Below are 12,270 nucleotides of genomic sequence, written 5' to 3' on the forward strand. Positions count from 1 at the left end.
TCATATTCACACCAGCAACCTCAGAGTGAGGAATCCCCGCAGGCCAGATACCCTCAGCCCTCCCCTGCACCCCCCTCACCTGCTTCATCCCCTCCTGCCAAGCCGGAGAAAAGCATCAACAGAATGGTGCAGGTTAAATTTGCAACATCTGGTGAGAACAAATGTTCTAAATGTGTTTACAAAAAAAGTGTTGCCTGGTAAAAGAATATTAGCAAGTTATGTTGTCTTTCTTTTGTCTACAAATGTATTTTAATCAGAGCTTATTCAGCGTTTTTAGTCTGGTTAGTTAGCGTATACACAGGTGAACAAACGTATGAAATATTGTTAAGTCATAAACACCGGAGAAAACTAGATTCCAAGGCTTCTGTAATTAAATCATTCTTTCAACCAAGACTGGAAGTCAGTACTGGACAGGACAAATGATGTATGTGACACAGATTATGATTTGCATTTCAGTTATTAAAGGTTTCAATGGGCCCAAGGTGGCTGGGAGTCAGAGGTCTGCCCCTGCTGATAAGACGATGTTGCCTGACGCAAACCTCCTAGCTGGAAGGAAGCTTCTTGGGGACATGAAATCCATCCAATCCTTAAAACAATCAGGAATATCAGGAACGTTCACTGGACAAGCAGTAAGTGCAGTACGCTTTCTAATGTTGAGCATCCTTCTTTTGTAAGTGCTTCCTTTCTTTAGCAGCTCATATGCTGCATCTTTCTCAGAACAAGATGGTGGTCCTGCCCACTGAGCAGGCCAACCTGTCCGACATCGACTACCTGGTGCCCACCCACGATGAGAGAGGCCGGCCCATCGCTGAGTGGAAGAGGCAGGTGATGGTTAGGCAGCTGCAGGCCAGGCTGCTGGATGAGGAGGACCAGAGGAGGAAGGTAAGGTCTCTCTGAATCAGGCTCACAACAGTTAGAAATGTTTTCAGTGTAGTCTAAAGTTATGTGAAACATCGATATTAAGCTATTCTGTCTCAATTGTTGAGTGCCTATAGGGTGAAAGCTTTGTCTGAGGAAAGGTCCACAGTCTAAAACTTTAAAACCCCTCGTACAAATACTACATATCTTATGTGATAGGTTCGTGGCCAGCTTAGACATGTTCTAGTTGGGTGTTATTCAGGAGTTATCACACGGCTTACTTAAATACTCAATTCTGATTGGTCAATCTGGCTATTTTAGACGTTTTTAATAATCAATAACACATAACACAACCACTGCTAAGCAAAATAATGGCTGTTGCAAAGAGGATCAAAGGAACACGGTGTGGGCTCTGGCATTGTTCAAGTGTTAGTGGAACAGATCTGTGAACTTGGACAGATACAGAAATCCTCCATCAGTGCTGCTGTTATTTGAAGTTCCAGCCGTTGGTACGTCGTGGATTGGAAAAAAAAAATCTTAGTGGAAGCAATATGATATTTTTTGTATTTAGTATGTGACCGAGGAGGCGTGTGGCGCAGTGGATAGAGCCTTGGTGTTGGGATCAGGAGGTCACAGGTTCAAACCCCACTGCAGTCAGCATGTCGTTGTGTCCCTGGGCAAGACACTTCACCCCAAATGGCTCCTGTGGGGATTGCCCACAGTATTGAGTATGTAAGTCGCTTTGGATAAAAGCGTCTAACAAGTAACATGTAATGTAATGTAACCGGTAATAAGCGGGATAATGTGAAACAGTGATCAACATCGTTCTGTTTTCATTATCCCTGACATTATCCCTGACTTGTGGATAGATTTTGTGTAATTTGATTTTGTTTTGATAAAATCACCTAAAAGAGTTAGTCAATAGGTCATCATTTGGGAGAATCAAAATGAAACACTTTTATTCATTTTTAAATGAGTAAAATCTGTATAATTCTGCACAGCCCCTTCTAAACAAATGCTCATTGAGCCTGACCACAGTTAGCTGAATTTGTGATGCTATTCTAAATCTGCATTCCTGACAATTTGAAAAAAAACTTGGAAACTCAATCATCATTTACTTTTAATTGCACCTAACAAATCACTGAACACATATCATATTACTGGTCAAGTTATATTCCTGAGGTTTGGATCCCAGTTTTACTGTTGCATTAGTCTTTTCGTCTCACGCTTAAGCCATGTGGAATATGAAAATGACATCCCGCATCTTTATTTGCTGCCTGCTGCCGGCCTCTTCTCTTGCAGGAAAATGGCAGATATGCCAAAGTCAGCTGGAGGTACTCCCAAGCCCACAACGCCATCCTGGGGCCCTCCGGTGAGCTGCTGACTGAGGATGACCTCATCTATGTGGAGCAGCAGATCGCCAACGTCTCCCTGCAGAGGAACTGTGAAGGCTACGAGATTGAGCTCGCTCGTCTAGCTGAGGAGCTCCGGCACATTCTGCCCGCCCCCATAGTGAATATCACAGTCAACACACAGTTTAGAAACTTCTCAAGTCAAGTTCCTCTACCAGTGTGGTGTGGCCGCATCTCGGGCATCGTGAAAAGCATGTCTCTGCTCATGACCAACCTGACAGACCAGCCCTACTGTAAGATGCCCAACACCGAGCTCATATCCGTCTTCTCTCAGACGCCAGACAGACAGAACTCCACCAGGGGCCGCAGGGAGAGGATAGAGAATGAAATCCATCAGTTTGGTGTGTCTGTGAGGACTCTGAAGTATAATTTTGAGACAGAGAACTCACCTTCAGATGAGCCAGAGGAGGCTGTTGTGTTGTGTTCCCCCACACAGCCTGAGGGCACAGAGTCAGACAATAATCCTAAAGTCCTGTGTCCGGCCCCAGAGACGGACCAGAACAGCGACTCCGGCATTGACTATGATGAAAATGTTGCAGATGTTCTAGAGACCACCAGCCTCAGAAAGGAGCGTATAGTGGTGCTGTTCTTAGGCCACTGGAAGAAGTCGGCCTACACCGTGACCCTGAAGAGTAAGGACGCAGCAGAGAGGAAGACGAGTGGATGGAACCCAGGGATGTGCGACCAACCAGGGCTGGGTCGCAGGACCAGCGTGGAGAGCGCCCCGTCCAACATGATGAACAGCTCTCTGGGACACTTCTTCAAGCAGAGGAGCGCCGTCAACAAGATGCTGGGGAACTGGAGGAGCATGATCTCCAGTGTCCCGTCCAGACAAATACGCAGGTATTTCCGTACGATTGCCCCATACTACATTACATTACATTGCATTTAGCTGACGCTTTTATCCAAAGCGACTTACAATAAGTGCGTTCGACCAACAAGAAAACAGAATCATATAAGTACATCAGGTTTCATAGAGCTAAAACATTTCAAGTGCTACTCAACTGACTTTAGATAAGCCAGTCCTTTATTAGTATATAAGTGCTTTGTTAGTAATTATATCGCTCGAAGTGGAGTCGAAAGCGATGAGTTTTCAGTCTGTGCCGGAAGATATGCAAGCTGTCCTGATTTCAATGGGGAGCTCATTCCACCATTTTGGAGCCAGGATAGCAAACCCACGTGTTTTTGCTGATGGGAACTTGGGTCCCCCTTGCAGTGCGGGTGCAGCGAGCCGTTTGGCCAATGCAGAGTGGAGTGCACGTGCTGGGTTGTATAGTTTAACCATGTCCTGGATGTAGGAAGGGCCAGATCCATTCACAGCATGGTACGCAAGTACCATTATCTTGAAGTGGATTCTAGCAGTTACCGGAAGCCAGTGAAGGGAGCGGAGGAGCGGCGTGGTGTGGGAAAATGTTGGAAGGTTGAAGACCAGACGAGCCGCTGCATTCTGGATGAGCTGCAGAGGTCGGATGGCACATGCAGGTAGATCAGCCAGGAGGGAGTTGCAGTAGTCTAGGCGTGAGGTGACGAGAGCCTGGACCAGAACCTGCGTGGCTTTCTGGGTCAGCTGGGGACGTATCCTCCTGATGTTGTAGAGCGTGTATCTGCAGCAGCGGGTTGTAGCAGCGATGTTTGCAGTGAAGGACAGGTTGTTATCTAGGGTCACACCCAGATTCCTTGCAGTCTGAGTCGGGGAAACAATAGAGGTGCTGATGTTGATTGTTAGGTCAAGAGTGGGACAATCTTTTCCCGGAAGGAAAAGCAGTTCAGTCTTGTCAAGGTTGAGCTTGAGGTGGTGAGCAGACATCCACTGAGAGATGTCCGCTGGACAAGCAGAGATGCGTGCGACGACCTGGGTCTCTGAGCGGGGAAAGGACGGAATTAATTGGGTGTCGTCAGCGTAGCAGTGGTATGAAAAACCATGTGGGCTAATGACTGATCCGAGCGAGTTTGTGTACAGAGAGAAGAGGAGGGGACCAAGGACAGAGCCCTGAGGGACCCCTGTAGTTAATTGACAAGGGTTGGACTCCCTGTAGGTGCGGTCTTCGAGGTATGAGGTGAGGAGGGAAAGTGCAGAGCCCGAAACTCCAAGTTCTTGAAGAGTGTGAAGGAGGATCTGATGGTTCACCGTGTCGAATGCAGCAGACAGGTCCAACAGGATGATGACAGAGCAGAGGGAGGCTGCTTTAGCCGTGTGCAGTTCCTCAGAGACAGCAAGGAGAGCAGTTTCTGTGGAGTGACCTGCCTTGAAACCAGACTGGTGCGGATCCAGAAGGTTGTTCTGATGGAGATAACAGGAGAGTTGTTTAAAGACAGCGCGTTCAAGTGTTTTCGACAGGAACGGGAGGAGAGAGACAGGCCTGTAGTTTATAACACCTGACGGGTTGAGAGTGGGTTTCTTTAGGAGAGGGTTTACTCTTGCCTCCTTGAGACTGTTTGGAAAGTGACCAGAAGTTAGAGAAGTGTTGATGAAATGGGTGAGAAACGGTAGAATATCAGGAGCGATAGTCTGAAGGAGGTTTGAAGGGATAGGGTCCAGAGGACAGGTGGTAGGACGGGCAGAGGTAATTAGGGTAAGAACCTCACTTGGAGAGAGAGGGGAAAAGGAGGTTAGTGTGTGGGTGAACTGTGGGTCTGGTGACACAGCGGTGAGTAATGGTGAGTCAGAAAAAGAAGAGCGAATATCATCTACTAATACAGTATTTCTCACACTTGGTGGCATAATATGTTTGTTTAACATTTAACCTCTTGGTAATTGATGCTCAACCTTGTCTCTTCAACTATATCCACATACAACTCAATTTGACTCTCAAATACTCACAGCGGTATGGTTTGTTGGTTGGAGGTTTTATAGCCAGCAAATGTACTATTTTCTTCTCACAGCTTTCATCAACTCTTTTTCAACAGCAGACAGTAACTTTTGTACATACAAGCTGTAATTCACCATCCATATATGCTACATGCTAAGCAAAGAAAACACACCTGAAATGATTATGTGGACACAAATATAATTTATATTGTTGCATAATGTCTGTTAAATGTGTTAATAGGGAATTGTTTGCTTACCTGTTTGCCAAATCAACTTTGCAAGCTAATCAGTTTGTTTTTAGTTCTTACACTACGCCCCAGTGGAGAATTTGTTTGCTTTAATCAAGACTTAAATATATTCACTGAACAAAAATAGGTTTTTAAAAATTGTTCAAAATAACAATAAGTTGATTAATTCATTAGAAAGAAATAAAAAAAAAAAACAAGTTTGAAATGTGGATGATCATTGAAGTTATTCAACAAAATAACGGTTCAGCGTACCATCTTTATTTTCAGCCGAGTGTCAACACAAACCGAATAACCATTGAGTGTTGTGTTCAGGCTCCACAGGCAGCAGGCTCTATACTCCCCCGAGCAGTTCCTCCCTCGTTTGGACGGTGTACCGGTGGAGTACGACAACCTGACTCTGGACCTCTTCATGCTGGGATACTTCCACATCCTGGAGTTGGAGCTTCCTGTAGACGAACGCAAAATTAGACACCTGCTGTGTTTCGAGGTGTTCGACCATGTGGGGAGCTTTCCCTGGGAACTGGTCAGGGACTTCCATAAGGCTGTCATTCAGGACATCGAGGCTGGGAACCGCGAGTGGAAGGACGGCTTTGAGGACATGAAAGTGAAGTTTTTTGGAAACACCACGAGTCAGCCTGAAAGCGCTGTAGAAGTGGTGAAACATATCCTCCCAGAGGTTAGGCAGGTCCCTAAGGTCATTGTGCAGACACCTACGCCAGACGAGGGGATGCTGAACAGCGGAACTGACATTTCCAGTTTTAGCAATGAAGAAATCTGTAAATACATCGACCGCAGTTTTGCTTTTTGGAAAGAGAAAGAGGCAGAGATTTTTGATTTTGAGTAGTGTCATGTTTTTGATATTTTTCTATTGTTTGTAGTTTACATTAGGGCTGGGTATCAAACTTAAAACATATTGCTTGAATTTTATTTTGGTTGCTGTTGCAATAGTCAACTATCAAGTCTAGACAGTTAGCATAGAGTGCTTAGCCAGGTTCTTGCCAAGTTTACTCAGATCTTACCTGATTTTAGTTCTAATTTTGTAGATTTTATACTGTGTTTTATTGTGTTAAAACCATTCAACTCCAACCATTATGCATTTTCGAGGTTTGGAAATTGGTTGTTGAATTTATAAAATATTTGTTTGTTTATAAATTGTAATAAAGGATATCCATTAGATATTTTGGAATTGCTAACAAATTGGTAATTAATTTCAAACCATACCCAGCCCTATTATAAAAGCCAAAGTAGAGTGTGTGTTCCTTAGAGCTTGATTATTCATTATTAACTTACTGTAAAGACTTATTTCACTAACATGATGTATTCTATTCATTTCTTACCTTATTGACATGGATGGATTACTGAACGGGCCTACTGGGCAAAACAAATCAGGGATCCCCTTGACCCTCACTTATGCCCCTTTTCCACCAAACCGGTTCCAGAGCCAGTTCCGGCCTAGAGCCTGATTTAGCTCTGGTTCTTCCTCTTTCCACCGCAGCGGGGCCGGCTCTAAGCACCGAAAACCGGTTCTCAGCTGCCCGGCAAGAACCAAGAACCAATACTTCACGCTTACGTTGGAGGCGGGGGGCGGAATTAACCTGATCAACAACAACAAAATGCCGCAAATTCTGTACAGCAACACACACAACTACGAACCAGGATGGATGCCATTAAATGTAAGCAGCATGGACCGCGGAAGAGACAAATGACCTCGTCGGGCTTTGGTCAACGCAAGAGGTGCAGAGGAAGTTGGACGGCACAACGCGGTCTAAAGCTATTTATAATAATAATATATTTGATTTATAAGCGCACTTTTCATTTGCGTAAACAAAACTCAAAGTGCTACAAAATTAAAAAGGGTGAAACAAAACAACAAAAACAATTTAAAAACAATTAAAACATAATAAAAGCTGTGATATTCATGCCGGCATGGCATAATGTGGGGGATTAAAAAAATCTAGTTAAAGGATATTCTAAAAAGATGCATTTTTAGGCCTTTTTTTGAAAGCATCTACAGTCTGTGTTGTCCTCAGCTGGTTTGGGAGGGCATTCCACAGTCTCGGAGCAGCGGAGCAGAAGGCTCGGTCTCCCATGGTCTTCAGTTTTGTCCTTGGTGGGATGAGGAAGTTTGCCTTGATCAATTCCTTGATGTAGGAGGGAGCATTTCCATATATGCACTGATGAGTGAAGAGGGTGATTTTGTAGTCAATCCTGAGTGAGACCGGGAGCCAGTGCAGTGATTTGAGGATGGGTGTGATGTGTTCGTACTTCCGCACTCTCATCAGGATCCTAGCAGCGGTGTTTTGGATGTATTGCAGCTTCTGGATGTTCTTGCTAGGAATCCCAATGAGAAGTGCGTTACAGTAGTCCAGCCTGGAGGAGACAAAGGCGCGGACACGTTTTTCAGCATCTGGCAGACCGAGTGTGGGGCGGAGTTTCGCAATATTTCTCAGGTGGTAGAAAGAGGTCTTGCATATTTGCTTGATGTGGGCCTCAAAGTTCAGGTGAGGATCCATTTTAACTCCCAGATTGGTAACCGTTGATGAGAGTGGAATGTTCTGACCGGAGAAGTTGATGCTGGTGATGGCGGATGTACGAACCTGATGTGGAGTGCCAATAAGAATGGCTTCAGTCTTGGAGCTGTTTAGCTGGAGGAAGTTGTGCTTCATCCACACCTTTATCTCCTCCAGGCATGTGGTTATTGTGGATGATGGCAGAGGTGCAGAGGGGGTTGGGTTTGCTCTGATGTAGAGCTGTGTGTCATCAGCATAGCAATGGAAAGATATTCCATGCCGGCTGATGACACGACCAAGGGGGGACATGTATATGGTGAAAAGGGTGGGGCCGAGGACTGATCCTTGGGGGACACCGCAAGTCACAGAGTGTGTTCTTGATTTAGCCGCTCCCAAGATGACGTGCTCAGTCCTCCCGGTGAGATAGGAGGTGAACCCGTTTAAGGCAGTCAGAGAGTCCAATTGTAGTGTGAAGATGGTGGAGTAGGATGTCACGGTCGACGGTATCAAATGCTGCAGTTAGATCCAGGAGGATGAGGAGAGATGGAGATCCGGTTTCAGCTGTTATCAGCAGGTCATTGGTCACCCTGACTAAGGCAGTTTCTGTACTGTGGCTCTGGCGGAAACCAGACTGGAATTTTGCAAAGAGTTTATTCAGTGTTAGATGTTCCTGGATCTGAATGGCAACTACTTTCTCCAGTACCTTGGATAGGAATGGCAGGTTGGAGATGGGTCTGTAATTGGCTAGGATTTCAGGGTCTAAAGTGGGTTTTTTGAGGAGTGGTTGTGTTGGAGATGAATGTTCAAACTGGAGCCACAAACCACCAGGAGACAGGAGTTTAAACTTCTTTGTTTTATTTTATCAGGGTATGTTGGTGGGATGGTAGCTGTTGCCAATCGTTCTAGTAGAACAGGTGAAACAAACTGATTACAGCATTTGCATATTAAAATAATACTTGCAAATTAAATTTAACAAATATGTCTGCCGTAATTATATCAAATTGGAATTAAATTATATTCATTAATACATTGAACAACAAATGTGTTTAATACCATTGAGGTTACTCAAGTGCAAATATCGAAATTACAAAGAGGATTCTACTTACATTGTTAACTCAAAAGACACATGGCGAACAGCTAGCAAACACTCAATCCTGGTGTGGGTGTTTGAGGACAAAGAGGAGGAAGTCCTCATCCAGGCCTCTATTTATAGCCTGTGAGGAAGTTCTACCTACTTCCCTACACAGTGCCTCTTGTGGACAGGAGGGTTACACACATGCAATTTCTAACAGCCGCCCCCGTATTTGTTCAGCAAATACGTTTAATCGGTGTCTTCCGTGAATTCAGGGAGCGGGATTAATCTTGAAACAGGTCTTGAATGAAGGCTGTCCAGATATTATCCAGAAATTATCAGCTAGGATCTGACTGTGACACTTCCTCCTGCCCAGGAGGAAGTGTCACAGTAGATTGCCTGAGGAAGAGAGGAGTCGGGCCGCCCCATCAACAGCATATTTGGTGTAACTGGGTCAGGATCAGCAAGGTCAGAAGAGACATATCTGAGGGGTTTTGAATTCAGAATACCTTCCACTTCGATCAGGATGGTGTGAAGGACTGTTTCTGTGGTTGGTTGGTTCCCTAGAGCAACATGAAGGGCCTGTTTTATTGATCTTATTTCCCTTTCCCAGCTACCGCCGAAATGTAGGGAACATTAGTCCCGCAGTCAGACAATATTTCATGGGGTTTACCTCTGCGTGAGATGAATCTTCTGAAGGCCATTAAGAATGTGTCTGTGTCCATACTGTCAAGAAGCTCAAGATGTATGCAGCGTGTTGTTAAGCATTTGAAAAGCAAGCCCCATCTTTTCTCTGTGAGGCGGCCAACTTTTACTGTGAAAGGCCCAAAGCAGTCCATGCCAGTGGACCAAAAGGGGGGTTTAAAAAGTCTTAGACGGGGGCAGGTCTGCCATCTTGGGAATTATAGGATTGGCTCTCCATCTCTGACAGTCTGGACACTGATGTTGATGCTGGCGAATGGCTTGGCGACCACGAAGAATCCAGTACCTGCGTCTCATTTCCCCAAGTACCCGCTCAGGGCCTGGGTGGAGCAGTTTCTCGTCATAATGTTTGATGAGGAGTTTAGTTATGGCATGTTTTGGATCCAATATTATTGGATGGATACTGTCCTGGGTAAGGTTCTCTACTCTTCGAAGTCGACCACCTACTCTGATGAGCCCAAGAGCAGGGTCATAATCAGGAGACAAAGATAGGAGTTTACTACTCTTTAGAATTGATTTATTTGCTTTGAGGGCATTGAATTCTTCAGGGAAGCTCTCTCCTTGGGCCCTTTGAAGAAGATGTCTCTCTGAGTCTGTATAGCTTTGGGCTATGTTTGAAATGTTGTCTGCCGCCCCATAAAGCAGATTCCTGGTATCGTTGACGAGGTCGTCCCAGGTACGGTACTTGGTTGGGTCGGGAGTTTTTGTGTCCATAGTCATTACTGCTCCGCAGAACATTGATTTTCGTATTTCCTCAACAGGCTCAGATTTAGTTTCAAGACATGGATTAGCTGGCCAACAGTTTGTATTAAGCAAGAGGAAAGGCGGGCCCTGACTCCATCTGTGTTTATGTGAAATTTCGACTAGAGTTTTTCCCCTAGTTATGTCATCAGCTGGATTATTCTCTGAGTCAACATACTTCCAGCTCTTTGTGTCGGTCAGGGTCTGAATCTCAGCTATTCTTGTGCCAACAAACACCTTGTAACGGCAAGAGTCGGATGTTATCCATGATAGGACGGTGGTTGAATCTGTCCAGAGGGTCACCGACTGTAGAGGAATAGTGAGTTCGGTAGTAAGGAGGTTGGCCAGTTGGGCACCAGATAGGGCTGCACATAGTTCAAGGCGTGGGATAGATAGCTGGCGCTTAGGGGCAACATGAGATCTGGCCATTATGAAACTGACATGAGTTTGATCATGTTTATCCTGCGTCTGAAGGTACGCAACAGCTCCATACACACGCTCAGAGGCGTCGCAGAAAACATGCACATGGTGGTCGGTGGTTGTGTTGGTGAAGGTGGGGAGATAGCAGCGAGGGAAGTTGATGTCAGGGAGATTCTGCAGTTCCAACTCCCATGATTGCCATTTCCTCAATAGGCTTTCTGTCTTAATGACATTATCCCATCCTCTATCCTGCTTCCATAGATCCTGCACCAGTATCTTTGCACGGGTAGTGAAAGGGATCAGATAGCCTACGGGGTCATATTGAGATGCCAAGACCTTGTAGATATTTCTCATTGTTGGTTGGTGGTAAGCAGAGATGGGGTCGTTACTAAAAAAAAGTAATATATTACATATTACTTCAAAAAAAAGTAATATATTACACTACTTCGTTACTATCTACATAAAGTAATTCGTTACTTTACTCGTTACTTTACTCGTTACTTTACTTGTTACTTTACTCGTTACTTTACTCGCAGGGCCGGCCCGCCCCTCCCTACAGGCAGATCACGCAGACTGCTAAAGTTTCAAATGTTCTCTTTAGTTCAGTTTCCATTGTCGCATAAGACTGATCCAGATAGCTCCTGAATGTTTTCCTATCTGACCATGGCTGTCCTCTGTCTCCTGCTATCTGACCGTGGCTGTCCTCTGTCTCCTGTTATCTGACCGTGGCTGTCCTCTGTCTCCTGCTATCTGTATATTTTGCGCAGTCTATCTCTGCTCACGCTGTTGCGTCAGCGTGTTCTCCTGCGTGTTGGCCATGTGTTGCACTGGAGCCAGACTTCAGCCGAGCACCTACGAACTGCGCATGCGTGAGTGGCAATAACTCTCCTTACCAGCAGGCAGCGGTAGTGTGTATTCGTCATTCAAAACAAGCAACAACCGGAAAACAGAGAAGAAGAACTACGTGTGTGTGTGTGTGTGTGTGTGTGTGTGTGTGTGTGTGTGTGTGTGTGTGTGTGTGTGTGTGTGTGTGTGTGTGTGTGTGTGTGTGTGATATAAATAAACAACAGCTATGTGCGTTAGCTTCACCTAGCATGTGTTCTTTGCAGGTGTTTGTTGAGGTTTGATTATGACTGATTTTAGAAAGTAACGAAGTAACGCGTGTCGGGGCAATGTTAGTAACTGTAGTGTGATTACTGGATTATAAAAGTAGCGCGTTACACTACTCCGTTACTGACAAAGTAATATTATTACAGTAACGCGTTACAAAGTAACGCGTTACACCCAACTCTGGTGGTAAGTGATTGTTCTGTTTTTATAGCCCAGCGTGTCTTTGAGGCAATTCCATTGAAGGCCCAATGTAGGCTCTTTAGGGTCTCCACCCTCTGAGAGCCACAACTCGTTAGTCTTGGATTTGGACTCTGTAGGGAGATGTTTTATAACGGATGGATCATTGCTAGCCCACTGTCTTATGTCGAAACCACCCTCTAATAGACCC

At 45.1% G+C, this 12,270-nt stretch overlaps 1 protein-coding gene across 1 annotated transcript in view; it reads left to right on the forward strand.

Annotated features, from left to right (window-relative positions):
• Positions 1-6,425, forward strand: part of espnla (espin like a) — a 34,343-nt gene extending 27,918 nt beyond the window's left edge. Inside the window, exons 7-11 of the mRNA XM_034080547.1 lie at positions 16-151; positions 457-629; positions 718-882; positions 2,161-3,113; positions 5,640-6,425. Of these exons, the coding sequence (XP_033936438.1) occupies positions 16-151; positions 457-629; positions 718-882; positions 2,161-3,113; positions 5,640-6,171 (1,959 nt within the window). The 3' untranslated portion in view covers positions 6,172-6,425. The remainder of the gene's footprint in view (positions 1-15; positions 152-456; positions 630-717; positions 883-2,160; positions 3,114-5,639) is intronic.
• Positions 6,426-12,270: the final 5,845 nt, after the last annotated feature.

Source organism: Pseudochaenichthys georgianus, chromosome 4 (assembly GCF_902827115.2).
Source record: "Pseudochaenichthys georgianus chromosome 4, fPseGeo1.2, whole genome shotgun sequence".
Lineage (NCBI taxonomy): Eukaryota > Metazoa > Chordata > Actinopteri > Perciformes > Channichthyidae > Pseudochaenichthys > Pseudochaenichthys georgianus.